At 40.0% G+C, this 22,494-nt stretch overlaps 1 protein-coding gene across 4 annotated transcripts in view; it reads left to right on the forward strand.

The window, feature by feature from the left end:
- Window positions 1-9,793, forward strand: part of ASB15 (ankyrin repeat and SOCS box containing 15) — a 33,182-nt gene extending 23,389 nt beyond the window's left edge. For 3 of the 4 annotated variants that reach the window (XM_059171732.1, XM_059171731.1, XM_059171733.1), the window contains 3 exons: window positions 1,044-1,614; window positions 2,110-2,263; window positions 6,758-9,793. In XM_059171732.1, the coding sequence (XP_059027715.1) occupies window positions 1,044-1,614; window positions 2,110-2,263; window positions 6,758-6,930 (898 nt within the window). In that variant the 3' untranslated portion in view covers window positions 6,931-9,793. The remainder of the gene's footprint in view (window positions 1-1,043; window positions 1,615-2,109; window positions 2,264-6,757) is intronic. The other variant, XM_059171734.1, reaches the window with a different exon arrangement.
- Window positions 9,794-22,494: the final 12,701 nt, after the last annotated feature.

Genomic DNA, 22,494 nt, shown 5'->3' on the forward strand with positions numbered 1-22,494 from the left:
GACGCTTTTAAGCAATTGAATATATTTTATAAGTTCAAAAACTTTGAAATCATTAGGCTTTATTGCTTTCAGTGGCCACATTGGCCAAGTTAAGTGGCCAGTGTCACCTAATTGACGCTAAGTGACATGTTGTTAAAGTTTACCTGGATTTATTCCCAGCGTTCATAAATTCACACATGGTAGCTCTCAATTAGGCACAAGAGATCAAGTTATCCTTGCCTGTGGCTCTCCTGCGTGTCTAGTTGTTCTGTCAAGTGTGAAATTCACAACTGTTTATCACAGGTTCTTAGAAACAGAGGCTGTGGTGAGTTATCTCCATTGGACTGATATAGATTGATAGAATAATAAAGACTCTTTTTGTGGCCGATAATTTAATTGCAAGTTATATGGAAGCTGGCAAGATGTGCATGGCCACTGCTGAAGCACACTCTACTCAGGAAGCAGTGAAAGAGAAGTAAGGAATGAGAATTCAAAAGCCTAAGCTCTCGTCCTTGCTGCCCATCCAACTGTGTGACCTTGGACAAGTCATTTCACCTCTGTGGACTTCCTGTTACCCTTCTGTTAAATGAGGGTTTGGACTGAGCAATGTCCAAGGTCACTTCCTGTGACTCCAAGATTCTCATGGTCAAGATTATGAAGCATTTTTCTATGTCATCAGATACGCCTATCTTTCTTTTATATTTTTCCCATTAAGTAACTTTGGTTGTTTATAAAAGAATGCTTACTCTGGAAAGAATTGGAAGATGGGGAGGTTTTCCGAGGAATCACAATTCTAGAACCAAACATAGGACATCCCCAGGAAGCATAGGATATTCCCCAGGAATATTAAGAATGGGAAACTAAAAACAAAACTAAACTATACTAAACTAAGTTATCAGCCAATGGACAAAGGTTAAATGTAACATGTTTTTGTATGGCGTTATCTAGAGAAAATAAAAGAAAGTAAACAAACTGCATTCACTTGTCTAGTGAGGAAGCTGGTTTATTTAAGCTGTTCATTTTTTTTCATGCCATGTGGATATTTGACTTTTTTTTTCCTTTAGTGCACTGAAGTATCTTATCCCAGTAACATCCAAAAATGCAATTCGGAAAAGTGGGCTAACACCAATTCACTCCGCAGCAGATGGACAAAATGTGCAGTGCCTCGAACTGCTTATTGAAAATGGCTTTGATGTCAATACCCCACTCGCGGACCACATTTCTGGGAGCTATGATGACGAGCGGAAGACGGCGCTGTATTTTGCCGTTTCTAACAATGACATCCAGTGCACCGAAGTCCTGCTGGCTGCAGGTGCAGACCCAAACCTAGACCCCCTCAACTGTCTGCTTGTGGCAGTGAGGGCCAATAACCATGAAATTGTCCGGCTGCTTCTCTCCCATGGAGCTAACGTCAATTGTTACTTTATGCACGTGAATGACACGCGTTTCCCCAGTGCCATTCAGTATGCCCTCAATGACGAGGTGATGCTGCGCCTGTTGATGAATAATGGCTATCAAGTGGAGATGTGCTTTGAGTGCATGCATGGGGACATCTTTGGAAATTCATTTGTGTGGTCAGAGATAGAAGAAGAGGTACTACCCGGGTGGACATCTTGTGTAATAAAAGATAACCCGGTGAGTTACATCCTTTTCTTCTTCCTGTTGGGTCAGCATCCTAATGTTTGCTCATTTAGGGATGTTCCAAAAGAGAAAAATCAACACTTATATTTTTCTTATTCTTGAATTTGGGTTGGCAATAATATGGGAATATCAGCATAAAACTAGGCAAATGAGATTCTTTCTTTTTCTTGGATTGGAAACTAAATGTGGAAGCCTGTGAAAATGTATGAAATTCATCATTTATGCCTAGTTGGTGGAATGTTGGGGATGGAAACATGGAAAGAATCATGAGAAGAAACATGATTCTTCCATGTTCTGTTGGTTGCAAACACTGGAAAGTCATGCATATGGCTTCAGGGCTCAGAGTTTCACAGATATAAGCAGTTTATTTTTACTTTTTGTTTGTTACAAGGAGAGTACTTTATTTTCTGTAAAAAGACAAAGCAATTTTTCATAACAAAATTGAATGCTTATGTACCTTACTAAATTAAATTTTATCAATTCTCCCAGTTCTGTGAGTTTATTACAGTTCCTTGGATGAAACACTTGGTAGGCAGCGTTATTCGTGTGTTAATCGATTACATGGATTATATTCCTCTGTGCGCTAAGCTGAAGTCTGCATTAGAAGTACAGAGAGAATGGCCAGAAATCCGTCAAATACTAGGTAAAAAAAGGAAAAAGTTTTGCCTATGAATTTTTTTCCTGAAGAATGTATATAGGTGAAGTCTCTTAATGTCATCATAGTGCTACTTCATTTTCAGAATTATCTGGGTTTTTTAATCATCCTTAATTCTTCCTCTGATATAAGATGCTAATTTTTTGCTTTTCTTGATACTTTCCAATTCTTTAATTGTGTAATGAGTACTACTATAACTGTATTAACATTTCAGCTAGAACTCATTTTTTTAAGAGGTAACTCCTATAATACCATAAGATAGGTAGACTGTAATCTCCATGTGAAGAGGCATCTATTTATTTTTGTATTCTGAGGGCTTTGCATGATACTTAGTGAGTAGTAAATAATAAATACTGAGTAAATGAGTGAATGGAATGAGTTAGAGTTATCCATTTAGATATGCTCTCTCTCAGGTGTTTATTGACAAATTCATATCAAAATTCAGAAATCAGGTAACAGAACTGAAGGAAGAATTAGAAATAAAAAGAAAAAAATAATTTCAAATTTAAAGACTGAACTAGAATGAAAACAAGAACTAATAATGCAATAGATAATACCTTCAGAGAAACAGCAGCTGAAGTGGAAGAAAAACATTTAGATAAAATAGAAATGAAGGAATAGATCAAAGGATTGAAAGTCAAAGACAGTTATAGAAGACAGGCGGTCAAGAATAAAGAAATGAACAATAGCTTTCCTTAAAAAGGAAAACAAAATTGAGGGAACAGAATAAATACAAAAATCTGTATTACAAGAAAAATTTGTAATAAAAAGAAAATACAAAACTACAAATTACTATGTCCTTTGGTCATGTAGGCAAAAAGAACAACTGACTTCTGAGGGAAAAAAAATCAGATTCTCCCAGGCAGTATTGTTCCTCTGCTCACCTTCTGAAGAATGTCCTAGGAAATGAGTTTCAGACAAACCAAAATAACCAGAGAAGTAATGACATAAGGACTAGTACTGAGCACTAGACAGAATACCAAGACCAAGTGTGAGCCAAAAGGGAGGAGATCTAATATGTCGGGTTGAATGTTCAGATACTGTGGGTACGGCACGACTATTTTAAAATGGGAGAACACACATAAAAACATTTTTTAAAAATACCAAATTAATGGTGGTGGCATCATATTAATATTGTTATCTGAGAATGAGAGATACATTCAGTAAGTGAGTGATTGTGGAATATTCTAATTCTATTATTCTTTGTATCCTTGAAAATACAAAGGATTGTCAGTGTGGAAGAAAGGAAACACAGATGTAAAAGGTTAAAGAAAAATCTAGTAGTACTGAATTGAATTGGAAGTATCAGTATGAACTCAAGCTATTTTACCTGAAGTGTGTGTGTGTGTGTGTGTGTGTGTGTGTGTGTGTGTGTGTATCTGTCTACAGTAAAGGCTTAGAAATAATGGTAAACTTAGAAATAATGGCAAACTAGGGATATGATTAACATCCCTAGACTGTGGTCTTGAATGACCATTTCCTAGGGGGAAAAAAATGAAAGGATGATTTCAGGTCTCAAGAAGGAATGTGTAAGATGAACATGGAATATCTGTCATTCTATGTTGTAAAGAAACTCTCAAAGACTACCAGGCACGCCAAAAGAATTTAGGAGCCAACTTGAAGAGGCTCCTACTGCCCAAAGATGGGACATTTCGGCTTCCAAAGGGTAATTATTTCAGTGAATTAAAACCAACTAAATATGTTTAAACATGATATTTTAAAAAATTGGTCAGCTCTAGAGAGTAAGAAAAATCAATTCATTGTCTTGAAAATTGATAAAAGATTTGAGCATTTATTCTGCCTTATCTATATGATTTGTGCCACTAGTAACCAAAGAGTAGATGAGCAAAGGCATCTCTTTATAAAAATATTCCAAATAATAAATGAAAAATAAGTGATACAATTAGATGTCACCACTTTGCCGCTCCCAGTCAGCTCATGGACGTAATCACCAAGCATCAGCTCCTCCTAACTTCTTGTCATGTGGCCCTTGATGAAAGAACACAGCACCAGCTATCATTTTGCCAAAGAGGTCAGACCTGAGTCTGCTCAAGTCTCTGGGTCCAGCTGTCAATTTGCAAGAAATAGAAATAGCCGTGAAACATGGAGCTCCACCATGAGAAGGCAATCCGAAAAGTTTAGGCTGTGGGAAACCACAGGGCTTTTTGGTTCTTCAAAGATGAATCGAAAGAAAGACAAGAAGGTAGAGAAAAGAACCTGTGGATTAAGAGACTTAAAGTTCCTAACAAATTAAAAAAAAATTATATATATATATATATATATATACACATACACACACACACACATACAGTGTCAATACAGTGGCACAGGGATAGCACACTTAGCTGATGAAGCTCTAAAGGAAATGATTACTCCCATGGGGCACCTGGCTGGCTCGGTCAGTAGAGCAGGCAACTCAGTCTGGGGTTGTAAAATTCGAGCTCCATGTTGCGTGTAGAGATTACTAAAAAACAAACAAACACCAAAATCTTAAAAAATAAATAAAAATAAAGAGATGACCATAATAGTCCAAATCATGGTAACTTACAGGGAAGGAATGAAGATTGCAATGGATTATAGCGGGACTTCTGGGACGACTGAGGAAATTCTTCTATTCATGGCGTGGGAGGTGATTAAAGATGTTCATCTCATAATCACTAATAATAACTTATGAAGCTCTACCTGCGTGTAGTTATTTTATATTTTATTTTGCAATAAGAAGGTTAAAACATTTTGGAGATTGTAAGAGGGAAAACAAACAGACAAACCCAGAAGTCTTAAATACATGAATTACCTAGAGTTACAGACCTAGAAAACAACAAAGCAAAGACTTGAACCCTTGTCTTTCTTACTTCAAACCACTCTCTCCAACAGCACTGTGCTTCCTGTCAAAGGCAGAAGAGAGTTTGCTTCTAACTGGTAATTAATTGTCCATTGTGTTTGTATTACAAAAGAATAACCTCTGATGGCTGTAGAAAGGCCATCTAAGGAAGAATACCAGGAAGGTGTTACATTGTTTCAGTCACCCATTGATGCAACTGGAGAGGAAGTCAGTTGAATGCTGTGAGTGTGGCTAACCACTGGATGTCAGGATTCCTCCAGACATACGTAAGACCATACATTTGCTAAAGAAGAAAATAAAATACATTTTTTTTTTAAAGATGGGCTTATTTTGCCTATTTGAGTAAGAATAATTTTGCCTAGTTTTTGAAAAACATTGTTTTAATTTTAAGAAGATAATTTGTTTCTAATCACAAAGGCAGTAGAAATGTGATGTCTTTTATTACTGAACTGAGTGATAGCTCACATTATTGAGTGATTACAAAGTGCCAACCAGTTTTCTAATACATAAATTAACTTATTTTTATTTTCAAACAACCCTACAAGATGGGTCGCATCATTAGCCACATTTCACAGGTGAGAATACTGAGATCACAGAAGTTAAGTTCACGGTCACACAGACACTAAGTGGCAGAGCCAGGATTTAAATCTATGCCAACAGTCCAAAGCCCACAGCTAACACCTGTGTTCTGCTGCCTTTTCATTAGCTCGTACTGCTGGGATAATATATCAGTGTTGTAATATAGAGAAAGGAAGAGTTAAAATCAAATATTTAAGTAACATTAGATTTTTTTGAAAATATAAAATGTTTGGAGAGGGTATGTGTTATGATCAGTACTGTGAATTGTGTAAAGACTGATGATTCACAGACCTGTACCCCTGAAACAAATAATACAGTATATGTTACTATAAAGCCCAGCAGGGACCAAAAAAAAAATTATTTTTAATTAAAAAAATAATAAAATAAAAACAGTAGGTTAAAAAAAAAAAAAGAGGGTGCCTGGGTGGCTCAATGGGTTAAACCACTGCCTTCGGCTCAGGTCGTGATCTCAGGGTCCTGGGATCGAGTCCTGCATCAGGCTCTTTGCTCAGCGGGGAGCCTGCTTCCTCCTCTCTCTCTCTGCCTGCCTCTCTGCCTACTTGTGATCTCTCTCTGTCAAATAAATAAATAAAATCTTAAAAAAAAATAAAAATAAATAAAAAAATAAAAATTAAAAAAAAAAAAGAAAAAGAAAATATAAAATGTTTAGGTGTCAAACACTGAAACAAACCTAAGATTGAATCATTTCTCTCACATTATATACTCAATTCTAAAACATAAATAAGAGATGTGAGCATTTGCTTTCTTAAGTCAATTCCATTCATTCATTTAACATATCTTGGCTGAATGCCCACTATGAGCCAGATTCTTATTTTCACTGAAAGCAGCTAAACGATTGTCTTCTTGGAGACTGCATTCGGGAGGAGAGGTCTGGGATATTTAATTACACTTGGGATTTCTCTAAAATCGCCAGTTGCTAATGGGTACATACCTGTTTTTTAGAATGACTTTATTAATGTTATTCTAAAACAGTCTGTATCTTGCAGTTCAGTCACTAATATTGTTTTTATTTTATTGTTTATTTTTTCCCAACATTTTAGAGAATCCTTGCTCATTAAAGCATTTGTGTCGGTTAAAAATTCGAAGGCTTATGGGACTCCAGCGACTCCGCCAGCCAGCCTCAATGCAGAAGCTCCCTCTACCACCAACCATCCAAAGATATATATTATTTAAAGAGTACGATCTTTATGGACAAGAGCTAAAATTGCCATGATTTAAAAGATAATATTTTAAATGTGATTTAAAAAATATTTTTAAATGGAGTTCATTCAGAATTTCTTGGCATCATTTTATATAGTTAAGTGTATTTAAATCCATTAACAATTTTATAACAATCGTGTGTTCTTATGGGGACACCATATTGTACATCTTTAAAGACCTTTACATTGTGATTTTTTTAAAAAGCCGGTCAGTACTTTGTATGTGAATTTCTATTAATTATCTTCACTTCCAGCAAGTCTTCAAATTCTCCCCATCAGATGTCTCCTACAATGTCCATCTCTCCTGCATTTCTACAACAAGGAACCACTGTCTTAAACCCCCAGTTGTTGGCTCTTTCCTTCCTTTTATACCCACACCGAGCTCCTTCTTGCCTGCGGATACACACTGTCCTCTAGCTTTTGCTCCCTTTGCTCCCTTTCTCAAGGTCTTTAATAACTGCCTTGTTGCTAATTTCAATGAGCATTCTTAGTCCTTTCATCTGAGTCCTACAGCATATAGGACTCCTGTCTGCTCCTTCCTTGAAATGGCTTTCCCTTTGTTTTCAGGACACCTTGCTCTCTTGGCTCTCCCCTCACCTACCTCCCTGACCGATTGCTCCTCTCTCTGGCTGCTTTTTGTGGTGCTTCTCTCCTGCCAACCCGTTAGTATGTGTCTTAAGCTCTGTTTTCTTCTTGTGCTGTGTTCTCTGGGAGAAATGTCATCCACGTCGATGGTTTCAATAACTAACTGTATACAGTTGGCCAGACAATTTATATCTGAAGTTCAACTCTTTCTCTCATCCTATGTAAGCAAGGGTTCTATTGGACTTTTGTTTTTTTCTAAAGATTTTATTTATTTGAGACACACACACACACACACACACACACACGAGAGAGAGAGAGGGAGAGAACAAGCAGGAAGGAGAGTCACAGAGAGAGGGAGAATCGGAGACTCTCCACTGAGCAGGGAGCCCAATGGGGCTCCGGGATCCCAGTACCCCGGGAGATCATGACCTAAGCCAAAGGCAGATGCTTAACCCACTGAGCTACCCAGGTGCCCCTCTAATAGACTTTTTTTTTCCCTAATGGACTTTTTAAACACAAAGGCACCTCAAACTCAACATGTCCCCAAATAAACTCACTACCTTCCTCCAAAAAAGGTGGGGCTCCTTGCCTATCTTCTCTAGCTCACTAGTTAAGCCCAATTATCATCAATACAGTTTCCTGAGGAAAAACCTGGACGTCAACTCCAACCATCCCATTTGTCTTACCCAATATAGCAATTCACCAAATCCTGGTTAAGTGTGTCCCTTGAAGACATCTTCTTCTACTCAGTCTTACGGATTTGGCCCTAATTCTAGCTATTAGCTTCTTTTACCTGGGATGCAATCGTGCTGCCTAACCGGCCTTCCTGCCTGCCGTCTTGGCCCATCCCACACACGTTCTACCCACAGCATCCCAGAGGGATCTTTTACAAATCTAAGTCGAGTTTCACTCCCCTGCTTATAATCATTCCCTTTGCTCTTAGGATAAAGTCCAAAGTTCTTCCTGGCCCTTCTGATCCAAATCCCTGCCTTCCTCCTTAGCTTTATCTCTTGACTTCTCCCTCACCCCTCTCCTTTAACCATATTAAACACCTGTTAGAAGTCTGTTCTTCTAACAGTGATTCCCAGATTTTCAGATTTTATACACCTGTAGTTTCTGTCTTGTTAATTTCAAAAATAGGGACATCTATTTTTTTTTAAAAAATCTATCATCTACTATCACTGTCATTTTATAGAAGAATGGCCATTTTAATGCCAGAAAGCCAGTTGGTCGTAAAACCAATTATTGTAATTGAATGACTTTAGTTTTGAAAAGACTTACCACATTATCTTCATTTCCTCACTGATGGGTGAAAATTTCATTCTGGCTCAGCAAATATCTGAGGTCCTTTGTTTGGGAACCACTGTTATAGAAATAGACCATACTCTTTTTTACATCGGGGTCTTTGAATTTTTTTCTGTGCCTGGAATCCTCTTTTCATCTCCTTCTCCCCCTCTCCTCCCTCCTCCAGGTGTCAGCTTAGACGATCCCTCCCCGGGAGGGGAGGTCCTAGCTCAGCACTTCTCAGGCTGGGTTTCAGGCCCCAGGTTCTCACCTGTCTGCCCCACTAGACTAGAAACTCTAGGAGGACAGGCTCTGTGTCTGTTTTGTTTTCCAGTGTTTTCTTAGAGCCAAACACATTCCCTGGAGCACAAAGTTCAACAATTATTTGTTGAATATATTGAATGAGTACATTTTGTGTAAGACCCAGACAAAAATAATCAGTGACCTCATCACTATCATGGTAAATTGATAGTTCTGAATCTGTGAATTGGCTATGTAACCTTAATCATGTAATTATTTAGATTTGTTTTTCTTAGATTTTAATAATATGTTTTCCTTATATTTATTTTTATCTTTAGAGTTACTATATTTTTCCAATGGTAATACCTGATTGATTTGTGAATTTTTAAAATTGTATTTAGTTTCAGTTATCTTTAGAAGAAAAATAAGCATAAAAACAAACGTGAAATGAGAGCTGCAGTGTTAACCCTCCTGTATTCCCTAGAGGATATATTTTTATATAACTTGAGCTGTAATGTATTTAATTCAAACTATAATGTTTTGTGTATAATATTGCATGATTCTTCTATTGTTCAAGTTGTGGCTAAAGGCACTGTTACCTGTAAGTATTGTTCTGAGTAAATAAAAACTCATACTGAAGATGAAGTCTACTATCTGATATTTCAGATATTCAATAAATCAAAGCATTGACACTTTCTTCAATGTATTTTTGTGTAAGCACATTCAAGCTGCTTCAGATATTAAATAAAGTCTAGTATACTAAAGCTGTGATATTTTTCTTTAATGCATTTTATGTATGTATATTCATGAAATGTTTGAATGTAAAGATACCAGATCCTGGCCCATGTTATTAGTTTTGCAAGTGGGTCTTCTGACCCTTGTGACTCAGGAGAGAGATGTTTTCCATGAACCTGACACAACTGTTGTATCTGAAATGGATTTGACCTTTTTTTCTTATATTTTGAAGTTTCCTAACCGTGCTTTTGTTTGTGAATGGGCCGGGTGGTAAGGGGAACGAATTTCTATCTCATTAGGACTGTTTCTCCCAGAATATGTCACTTTATCTGGGAGAAGGCAACAGCTGCTTCTCCCTACTGAGCCGCAGGAAAAGCCAAGAAATGGTACCCTGGTGCCCGTTGAACCATGGCAGGATGGATATGCTAGAGTTTGGATGACATCACCCCGTGATGCCAAGATGTGCATGGTTGTTTTGGTCTCTGTGGATTTTGTTTTTTCTCAGATAGCCCACATTCAAGGATGCAGCTCTGACTTCTCGTGGGAGTGTTTCATTTAGTTTCTCAAGAAGCAATCTCAAAAGAGTATTTCCATTTCTGACTTAAAATAATTTTATAAGCACACTGAAACCAAGTGCCCACTGAAGAATGTGGTTCGGTTGTTTCAGCTGGTCACAGGATGTGTGTCTAGGCCATAGGATGACAGTGCAAAAGATAGGAGAAGGAGCGTGTTGAGCAAGGTCGCACAGCAAACACTCATGGGTAACCCTCCCTTCGATCCAGGCGTTTGAGAAATCCGTCCATATGGGTCAGACAGCATGGCAACCACAAAAAAGATAGACCCAGAGACCACAGTTAAGCGTTGACCTTTTGCCACACATTTGTGTCCAGATTTTGGCTTCAGGACACATTATTCTCACATATATAGTCACCTTCCAAGTCAGAAATAGGACATATAACAACTCTGAGCTGCTTCAAGTTTTTTATGGGTCAAAAACAAAACACTGTATGCACATATCCTTACTTTGATACACAGCACATTTTTGTGCCATATACACAGGTATTCTACATCCACACCTAAGAGCGCTGTAGTGTATTTTAGGGCCGGATAGGGCAAGAAGTGAAAATAAGCACCTTGTTGTCACACAGACCTGAGTTTGAACTAGGCTCCAGCAATTATCAGCTGTTTCACTTTGAACAAGACACGAGATGAGTCTATAAATGCCAGATCTAACCTAGAGTGAGTGTCTGTGAAACTCAAGCTCTCACCATTATTACTACAGAGCTGCAGTGCCAGGGCCAAACTTGAAAAAGCCAAGAACCTTGGTCTTAGGATATGCCTGCAGATTGTCATCCTCGCACATGAAAATAAGAAAAGTCATGTTAGAGATGTATATGGCATCTCACTATCGTCTATAAATACTTGGAGAAAATTCCTCGAATGTAAACTGCTGAGGACTGTCCCAATCACGGAACACCCCACCTCTGCTCTTGCTAGGAAATCCCTGATCATCAGAAAAGAAAAAGAAAGAAAGGCTTCTCAGGGGAGAAGATGTGTAGAAGGAATACTTCTCTGACCTCAGTGGCCTGTGTTTTGCAACCTCAGGGAGTGCTAGAGATGTCTGGGGATTTGCTGTTTTTGGAAGGGGACAGCCTAGTAATTTGAATCTGGGCACTGGGAGCGCCTGAGTTCTAATATCAGATTGGCTTGTGATGCCACTGGAGGCACTTGACGGGTACTCACATTCTGTGCTTGAGATTCCAGTAAATTGGGGACAGCCATTTCTCTGGCCTTGGAAGTCTTCCATCCCAGATCTCCCAGTGAGATTTAAGATAAAACTCCTTGGAAGCAGCCCATAGTGTTGAACAAGGCAGAAGGTGTAGAGGGCGCTAGTTGTGGTACTTACCATGGAATTGAGTGGGTGTGAGATACCAGTATCTGATTCTTTCTGTCTGAAGCGGCAATGGCTTCTCAAGAGAAGTATTTGGTTTGTTTGGTAAGAAGTCAGTGGTCAACAATCTATGTTCCCGAATGTCTGAACACCCCTGAATATCTAGCTACCCCAATTGGTTTAATATTGTTTCAATGAAGAGACAATTTTAAGCCCCTTTGACTGGAGGATGGTAACATTTGCTTAGGTTTGACTCATGAGAAGGCCCTCAACCTGGCTCAGCTCTGCCCCCAGACCTTTCTCCAGGGCTCTGCTCTGCACAGTCACTAGAAGTACCCAAGAGACTACACCAAATTGTGGAATGGAGGATTCCCTGATCAAATCTGACCCTCTACTTTACGGAGTCCAATTTCCTACAGGGATTCTAGGATATCCGAAAACCCTCTCTTCAACAGCAAACACCCTTTGGCTTGACAATCAGAAGGTTTAGAATGCAAGTAAAGTTCAGAGAAGTGAATGATATCAAAAACCTTTCTAAGTAACAGGCTTGAGTGAGAAAAAGATGGTGAGAACACCAAGTCGGTACAAGGAAACAGGTAAATCTTTCCTATAGATCAGAAGTTGAATCATTTGTTCTATGAATGTGGACAGAATCTTGAAAAACTAATTTATTTTAATATGATCCAGAAACACGACTTCATAACAGTGCCTTTCATTGCCCAGCATTGCCTTTCATCCACAGACCTCCTCATTCTTGATTCTTAGGACTAGGGGAGGAGCAGGGACGGGAAGATGTCAATTACCTGCAATAAGGAAAACCACCTTACATTTAACTAAGGCAGTAAATACCAGAGCTAGAACTCAGCCTGAAACTCCTGCCTCCAAATCCCAAGCTCTCACCACCCCCATCATGTTTAGTTCAGATCAGGAGAGCCTTGTTATTTGTTATTATGAAATAGCCAAAAAGAGCAAACGATCTTGAGTGGCCACAAACTGACCAATGAATACATACAGCGTGGTGTATCCATGCAATGACATTCTACTTAGCAACACGCTACAATGGGGACGCATCTGAAAAACATGGGTTAGGTGAAGGAAGTCAGGCACAGAAGAACACTACTGTTTGATTCCATGTATATAAAATGGCCAGACAAAACAAATATATTGAGACAGAAAATGGGTTCGTGGTTGCCAGGGGTGGGGGGCGGTGAGAGCCAATGCCGACTGCAGAGGGGAGCTCTGAGGGGTGCTGGGAATGTTCCACATTTACACCTTGGTATATCACCGTTGAACTTCACACTTACAGGGAGTGAGTTTTATGGTCTCTAAACTAATCTGAATAAATTGCTTTCGAAAAACAGGAGGCCCAAGTCTCACTGACAGGTGATGCCCTGTTTACAGTTTCCGGGAGGTAGCTCAACTGAACAATGCAATCATCTGGCTCAGACGGAAGCACTTGGTTCTTGTGCGAGCAGCACATGATTTATTCGTTTTGCGCTGTTGATAAGACCATTAAAAGCAGATGACACAGCATTCAAGGGCAGCGCCATGCTTGCTGCCTTCACCGGTCTCACCGGCCCTCAATCCTGGCAAATGCCGCCTTTCTGCCAACCTCTGCCATTCACGCTGATTGTCACATGACTCTCCCATGTTTTATTATTGTTGTCGTTATTGCTATTGCAAAACATAGAGAAACATACAAATTGGATAGCTAAGAAAAAGGTTTCCTGCTCTATTGAGGGCACAAATTGGCAAGGAATTGTGTTACCCGTGGGTCAGGGCTATTGTGACACCCCTGAAAACTAGCTCCGGTTCCCTGGGGGCTCCGGGGAAAGGGGAACAAGGAGAAGGGGGTGGCATTCAGGAACGAGTGCCGGGGAAAGGAGACAAGGAAATCATTCAAAAGGCCGTGAATCTCAAGGACACAGGAGAACTATCAAGGTGAAAGTCAGTGAGGGACTGTGAGTCTGTGAAAAGACGGTGCCTTTGATTTTCATGATACAACGGCAAATGAAAAAGCTCAGTAACCAGCTAGCTCTCTCAAGCACGATCTGTCCCATTCCTGGGTACAACGAGTCCCCCTATGCCTGTGCTCTTGCTCTGAATTTAACTTTTGAGCCAATCTTTATAGCAGGATGTCAGCTTTTCTGCCCTTGAAGACACCACTTCCCTGCAGGACTTGTGAACCTGAAAGGGGAGCCATCCCAAGGAACAGAGTCATGTCTTGGGAGTTGGCCCTCCGTCCACCTCATTCCTCCGAATACCACAGGGAGCAAATCTGCCCCAACCGGTATATCAACCCTCGAGGTAACAAATAACTGGTTACTGAAATGAGTGGAAGTTCAGACCTTCCAGGACACCCCAAGTAAAATTTCTTTTATTAAAACTCCACATAACATATGTCAAATATGCTCTCGTTTCACAAGTGCAATTCCGTACTCATGATCTGCGCCTTAAGATGAAAGACCGGACGGATGAAGTTCAGCTTTTCATTCCTCGCTCTGCAATTTTTTCTGGAAGTCGTTTTTCTGCCCTTCTGGTTTTCACGTGATCGGTGTACCTGTCCGTCTGCTTGCATGGGGCTCACCTCTCCATGTTCGAACTGGTTCCACAAATGACCACTGGACGTGCTCCACGTAAGGCAAAGCATCAGAGGCTCCATTAAAAATTTCTGTTTTTCATCCCATCTGTCTTTCAATTCGGTACATTTTGAAATGATACACGAGGAAATCTCCATGTGAGAAGCAGCTTGGACTGCTGGCACACCACCGCGAGTATCTCTGACCAGCTGGGTCTGCTTCAGAGGTTTCTGGAACCTCTCAGAACCTCAGAACCCGTTCTCGTCCTTCGTAAAGCAGAAGCAACAGTATCTCTTTCAGCGAGGACTGCCTTACACACAGCAAGTGGGAGCGACACGCAATGATTCCATAGAGGTCGTGCTGGTTCATAAGACTGCCCGGCACGTCGTCCGTGAAAGCATGTTGTGAACGGCAGTTGTTATACAATTGCAAGATATTATTTTTATAAATAGCTCTAATAATTTTAAATTTGACTCATGCTCCCTACATAAGTTGGCTTCGCTTGGAGATCGGCTTGACTGCCAGGCCTCAGAGTGAGGACTTGATAAGGGTGTTGCCAGTTCTCATCTGAACCCCGTGGCCTGTTTGGTGGTTGTGTGTGCAGAGCCTGCCCTTTGCCTGACGTTCCCCCGGGGAGCTATCTGAGCCGCTCCCGGCACACAGGCAGGGAAGTCGGAAGCGTCCCTTCCTTAGGAGTCGTTACTCGGTTACTCGTCCGGCAGCCTTGTGACACCCCGTCGGCAGGAAATGCTGGAAACCCAAATCCTTCTGTGTAAGTTGTAAAATAGGTTACATCAAGTCAGAAAGCAATCTTGCACCTGTACACTGAAAGGGATTAGAAAGGCCTTAACAAAGGGGAAGGGGTGGGGTGGAGGGAGGGTCGAAGCGAGTAACAATTTGTTAACAGTAGATAGACCCCCGACATCGGTGAGAATGAGAGGATTTCCAGTTTGCCGATTTTGCACATGACACTATGATTTCCATGTTTCCTCACTGGCAAACTGAGGACAATTTAAAGAAGAAAGGTCTCCATGAAAGGAGCAACAATGCCATCATGAGACACAAACGCTTCGGTGGCCAGAAGGACTCGCTCTTAGTTGGAGACCACACTCACAGGCAGACTGGCCATAAAGTGGGGGCTTCTGTGCCCATGTGAGTATTGGGGTTCACAGGAGGAGTAGGGTGTTGTGGGGGCAGGGGAGCCGAGAAGCTAGATTACAATTAGGCAGCCCTTCTACAGAAAGCTTTTTTTTTTTTTTAAAGATTTTTCTTATTTATTTGACAGAGAGGTACAGCAAGATAGGAAATCACAAACAGGGAGTGGGAGAGAGAGAACAGGTTTCTCACGGAGCAGGGAGCCCAACCCGGGGCTCCATCCCAGGACCCCAGGATCACAACCTGAGCCGAAGTCAGACGGTTAACTACTAAGCCATCCAGACACTCCTTCTACAAGACTTTTTGGTAAACTGCTTAACAAGACCTCAATAAAAGCAGCTCAAATCACCTAAGACCCAGTCGTTGGTCATGATTCTATTATTGCTTTAAGGATAGCTTCACTTTCATAACTAATTATGTATTTATAATTTTATACGATTATTCTTTTTTTTTTTTTTTTAAGATTTTATTTATTTGACAGGCAGAAATCACAAGTAGGCAGAGGTGCAGGCAGAGAGAGGGGAGGAAGCAGGTTCCCCGCTGAGCAGAGAGCCCAATGTGGGGCTCAATCCCAGGACCCCGAGATCATGACCCGAGCCGAAGGCAGAGGATTTAACCACTGAGCCACCCAGGCGCCCCTATACAATTATTCTTAAAGTGGGGTTTAACACTGGATAATCTCCAGGCTCTAGAAGACTTGGATCCACTCTTGCTTATGCAATATTTCACCTGTTTTTTTTTTTTTTTTTAAACATACTTCTTGAACACCTAATAATGATGAAAAAGCCTTGGGGACAATGCATGGGGCAGGCGTGGCCCCTCCCCTTTGAGAAAAATGCCTTTGGAGCAAAGATCCATTTGAAACAAGTCATCCTAAGTGGGATGCTGCCCGAATGCAGTCTGTGGGAGCGGGGAACACTGAGCTGGCCCCGGCAGCAGGAGAAGCCTCTCCTTGGGAGACTTACTTAAGAACCAGGCCTGGAGCCTGGTAGAAGAGGCAAGGGCATTCCAGGCACAGGGTGGAGCATGGACAATGGCCTGGGGATGATGGAGCAGACATCGGGAGTTCAGAAGCCCAGTGTGAGAGTTGCAGGAAGTGACCGCAGCTGAGACTTGTGATGTCAGTAAGGCCCGGTGCTGGAGGGGCCAGAGGGCACAGTAAAGATCCTGTCCCAAGGACAATGGAAGCCATTCAAGGATTTTAAACAACGAATGACCCAAGGAGATTGGTGTTTTTAAAAGGTTACTCTGTTACGAGTACACTTATGTAGATGAGCACTGAGTAATGTACAGAATTATTGAATCTCTATATTGTACTAATATAATGACTGAAACTAATATAACATTGTATGTAAACTATACTGGAATTTTTAAAAAAAGGTTACTTTGTCTATACTGCGGAAAGGGGGAAAATGTCAGTCTTCCAAGAAAATGAGGACAGCAGCTTGGACTCAAGTTCAGGCAAAGAGGAAGTCAAAAATGAAGCAGGAATTCAAGAGCTGTTTAAAGTCTGGGAGTCTGGGCCTTGTTGATTAACTATGCCCACTTCGGCAAGAGGAAGCCAAAGGTCACACACAGGCTCCAGGAACTGGGGTGGGGGTGGGGAGGATGCCACTTTCAGAAATGAGGAAGTCTGAGCTTGGGATAGGGGAGGCAGAAAGAGGGAAATCACGATACTGGTTTGAGGCAGGTAGAGTTCTAGGTGACAGTGAGACACCCAGAGGCAAATTTTAGTGCAGTAAAATAACACGTCATTGTAAATCTGGACCTTTGGAGTCTTTCCACATCACTGAAACTACTCATATGAAACCTGTGACTGACAAGGTCCAACTGCAGAATAAAACAGTGGACACAGGGAAATGAGATTTTTAATTAAAGAGATTCAAGTCATTCATTTTGCTCTATTATGTGGTTATCAACAAAAATGCCTATGTATTTTGAAAATACAAAGAATTCCTGAAGTGACCAAATTCTTCCTGAAATTTGGAGGTTATCAAAGAAAATGCAGAAACAATTGTTAGGTCCTCACAACACTTCCAAACATTGAGAGCCAAAAGTATATAACCCACAAGTGAAGGAACTCACTTTCAGGCAGAGGGTCTCTTGCCTCTTGGAGTGTTGGGCTGATGCAGTTCTTACGTCCAAGAGGAGGCAGGAGGTCTCCTATGACTGCCTACAAGTACTGTTCACTGAAATACCAGATCTGCAGGATGGGTATTGCTGACTTTTGAAGGTGCTCATGAGTTTTGCTTCTGTTGAGCTTCCATTAACATTAAGACACTTGCTGGGATTAAGAGTTGCCTGTATGTAAGAGGGCAAACTGTGGCTCAGGGATAACATCGAAGACTTCCACTTAACAGCAGATGATAATGAAGTCCAAAACTCCTTGACATGGCTTTCAAGTAAAAAGTATTCAACATCTATATGCCTCTACCATGAGGCCGGTGGCTGTTAAAAAGGAAGAAGAAGAAGAAGAAGAAGGGATACCTGGGTGGCTCAGTCAATTAAGCATCTGCTTTTGGCTCAGGTCATGATCCCCAGGTCCTGGGATTGAGCCCCGAGTCAGGCTCCCTGCTCAGCAGAAAAGAGAACCTGCTTCTCCCTCTGCCTGCCACTCCACCTGCTTGTGCGCTATCTCTGACAAATGAATAAATAAAATCTTTTTTTAAAAGAAAAAAGAAGAAGTAAGACTGGTGGGCAAGATACCAAGGCATTCTCCTGGAAATAGTCCATGAGCTAGGGTCAGTTTCTGCCCATCTCCACTTCCTCCCCACCCCTAAGCAGAAGAATGCCCTGGGTTTTGTTTTTATGCTTTCATACTCCTGTGCATTTGCTCCGAGTCTGCTGTCTCTGCTTGGAAAGCTTGTTATCAGCTTCTGTGCCTTCTCCAACTACCCACCCCCCCACGTGGGCTGCACTGCTTCTTCATCTGTACTCCATGTCTCTCCTTTTGCGGGCACCTTAGCTGAGCTGTCCCTGCACTGTGTTACTGTCAGCTGTCTGCCTCTCTCCCAGGAGTGTGAACTCCTGAGGGCAGGGACCAGATCAATTTCTATTTTTCTGTTTGTAATCCTAGCTTCCAGCACAGTACCTGTCCACACAGCCGGCACTTAGTAAATGTGTGTTGGATAAACAAATGGATGATAGCATTTCCAAGACGAAACCAAAAGAGAAAAAAGACTGAAAGAGCAAACTCTCTTTTTACTAAAACGGAAATTGCCGATATAGTGTGAAATGGTGGGTGTCTGTGAATCAAGAACCATGAAAATAATTCTCCCCAGGATAGATAATTTTTTAACAAAAGATGCTAATCGTCAAAAGGCTGGTACATTATTGACTTTAAAGCAATTCAACCCCAAAACACAATGTAATCAAGTAAAAAAAAAAAAAAAAAAATCCTGACATAGAAAATGCCAATGCCTGGAAGACATTTGATTGGATTTTTTTTTTTTTCCTTCAAGGTAGACATTTGTAAAGAAATCTTAATAATTCATCATACTTAAGTCTGGCCAGGCTCAGGTAGTCATGTTTAACTGCTCAGCAGAATTTCATCCAATGGATTTAAAGTTTGTGGGGATTCCAGGGAACTAAGATCATCCAGGAATTGTAATTATTATGGTAACCAGAGTGATTAGATTAGGATATCTAAGGACCATTGTTCTGAAGGTACTGTCCTTGAGAGGCCATAATATTTTTTCTCAGTAATGCTGTCACAGAGCAAAACTCTTCCAGATTCATTTCTCAAGTCATTCATTAGCCATCCAAGATTTGAGAAAAGAAAGTCATGTAAGACTCCATTTATTTTGAGTTGTTCCAATGAGAACGCTAAACTATATTGGGTGATCTTCAAGAGATTAGTTTCAACACAATTGAAAGAAAGATTTTTTAACGATTTGAGACATCCAAATAATGAAATGGACTTTTGCTAATGTATTATTTTTACTGGAAGTGTTCAAGCAAACCCTAGATGACCACTTGTAGAAGTGATAGAAGGTTAATGTATTTCAAAGTCCCCTTGAATGCTGAGAATCTGTGATTCCAAGAGTATTTGAGTAATTGTTTTATAGTCACCTTAAATGTACATTACAATCTGCATGCATTAAGCCAGGTGTGTGCTCAAACATGACCTTATTACAGACATCTTACCTGTGTGAAATATTACCCGCCCCCCAGTCTTCCTTCTTCCCTCTTACCCTGCTTTTACCCTTCTACCCTATTTCTCTCCATAGAGCTTCTGTCCAATGTTTTTTGGTTTTTATTTGTTTATTTATATATTGTTTTCCCCATCTAAGGAATGTAGGGATGCCTGGATGGCTCAGTCAGTTAAATATCTGTCTTTGGCTAAGGTCATGATCTCAGGTGCCTGGGATTGAGTCCCATATTGGGCTCCTTGCTCAGTAGCAAGACTGCTTCTCCCTCTGCCTCTGCTCCCCCTGCTTGTTCTCTCTCTCTCTCTAACAAATAAATAAATTAAAATTTTTTAAAAAGGAAAGGAAGAAAGAAAGAAAGCAAGCTCCATGAAGAAATGGATTTTGTTGGTTTTCTTCACTGCTCTAACTTCAGAAACTAAATTGAAATCTGGCAGAAAGTGTGTGTTTAATGTATTACCCAATAAAAATAATATTAAAATATTACCAAAAAATTACAAACGAGAGAGAGAGCGAGAGAGAGAGAGAAAGCAAAAGGAAGAAAGGGAGAGAGAGAGAAAAAAAAACAGGATTCCACTACTTTTTGGTACATAATTATATACTCCTTGTATTTTCTTCTCATCTCTTTACTTTCAAAAATGTTTTTATATAGTTGCAATCATCATTCATCTTTTTACCTAAAATGTTTTATACAACTGAACAATCCTCATCTCATTCACCAAACTGGCTACAGTGATTTGATGTCATTTCCAAAATTCAAACCCATTTTCACATAAAAAAAGATGTGTGACCATTAAGGCTACACAAAAGGTATATGCCACAGCCCAAAGAAAACCAACAAACTCACCATTTCTAATTTCATAATCATCTCTCTCATCAGTATCATTGAAAAGAGTCATAGCTATTTTTGGAGGCAGAATACTATTATGAGCTAAGATCATAATAGCCAAAACATTCTTGCCAAAAAAAAAAAAAAAAAAAGAAGAAGAAAGTTGGAGGACTTATACCTTCTGATTTCAACACACAGGACAAAGCTACAGCAATTAAAACAATGCGGTATTGGCATAAAAAAGAGAGACATACAGATCTATAGAACAGAAGTGACCCTCCTGAAACAAACCCTTACATTTGTGGCCAGTTAATTTTCCACAAAGGCACCCAAGCAATTCAATAGGGGAAAGTATAGTTTTTTCCCAAAGAAACGCTAAGTCAATCAGATACCTGTATGCAAAACAATGAATTTAGACCCTTATATTACACATATGCAAATACAAGTTGAAATGGGTAACGGAGCTAAATATAAACACCTAAACTGTAGAACTCTCAGAAAGAAAACATAGGAATGATCATCTCTGATCTTGGGTTAGGAAAAAATTTCTTGGCTATAACATCAAGAGCTCAAGCAGTAAATGAAAAAAAAGTTGATAAATTGGACTTCATCATTAAAAGCATTCACTCTCTAAAAGACACCAACAAACAATCACAGAATGGAAGAAAATACCTGCAAATCATAAACTTGTTAAAGTCCATAATATATTCTAGAATTCTTAAAGGCCAACAATAGGAAGATGACTCAATTTAAAATGAGTGTAAGATTTCTTCCAAAAAACATTTTATTTAAGTAGAAATGAACACATGAAATGATGCTCAACGTCACTTGTTATAAGGAATGAAAATTAAGACTTCAGGAAGATCTATTTCATGCCCACTAAAGTGGCTACAACCAGAAAGACAAGCAGGAATTAGGATGTGGAGAGACTAGAACTCATATCATTGCTGCTGAGAATGTAAGCCAGGGCAGCCATTTTGGAAAATAGTTTGGCCATTTCTTGAAAAGTTAACTATAGATGTACCATATACCTCAGCAATTCCTCTGTTATGTATCTACCCAGAAGAAATGAAAACATATGGCTACACAAAGACTTGTGTGGTAAGTGTTCACAGAATTATCTCTAACAACCCAAACTTGGAAATAACACAAGTACTCACCAACTGCTGAATGTAATTAACAAAATACGGTCTATTATGCATGTACTAAGATGTGCATATTTCTATGCACACACATTTAACAGCTCTTTATCTATCTGCATGCTAAAATGATCTGTAAACTATGTATATATATTTTCTACACTCCTAAGAATGTGGACATATATATATAATTTCATGTTATCTCTTCAGTTTTCAGGCCAGACACAAATCTGGTTCAAATTCTACTTCCACCACTCTCTAGCTCTGTGGCCATGAGCTAACTGCTTAACCTCTCTGGCTGTTGTAGTAAGATATGGATGAAAACATAACACCTGACAAGACTGTGGGATTCAAGGAGATAAAATATATAAACTGCTTAGCACTAATAAGCTATAACCCGTATTAGTATTTATCTTTCTAGAGTTTTATTTCCAAGTCTAGTTGTTTACTAATACTCTTGGTTGAGGAAAAGGAAGCCATGTTGTGCAGTGGAGAAAGGCTTCTGGCTGGTCTGACTTCAAAGTGTTCATGTAAACTCTCAGAGCCTCCATTGCCAAAATCCATAAAGGAGGATAATCATCTCACAGGACTTGTTAAGACTAGTGCCTTATACCCACAAAATACAATAAACGTTTGAGGTGCTGTATTAGGATAGCCTTCGGTTACCATCAATGCCACCCACAGAATGTTTTTAGAGGAACCTGAATATCCACTCATAGAGGAGTGATGTGGAGTCATTTCTCAGCCTCTGAGATTATAATCAAAGAATCTTTTCATGGCCATGGTGGTGGTAGCGAGTCATTTTCAAAATAAATTGTATTCTCCTGTTGCTTGAATACAACATGAGAACTGTGTTACTCCCTATCTGAAGTACTCTCTGCTTGTCCTCATGAGCTATCAGGCTCAGCTAAATATGTCCCTGGCCAGTATGTTAATAATCCTCACTGGTTCTGAGACCTCCATCCACCACCGATGTGACATTCTTTGTGTTCA

The sequence above is a fragment of the Mustela lutreola genome, chromosome 4 (genome assembly GCF_030435805.1).
Source record: "Mustela lutreola isolate mMusLut2 chromosome 4, mMusLut2.pri, whole genome shotgun sequence".
In the NCBI taxonomy this organism is placed as follows: Eukaryota; Metazoa; Chordata; class Mammalia; order Carnivora; family Mustelidae; genus Mustela; species Mustela lutreola.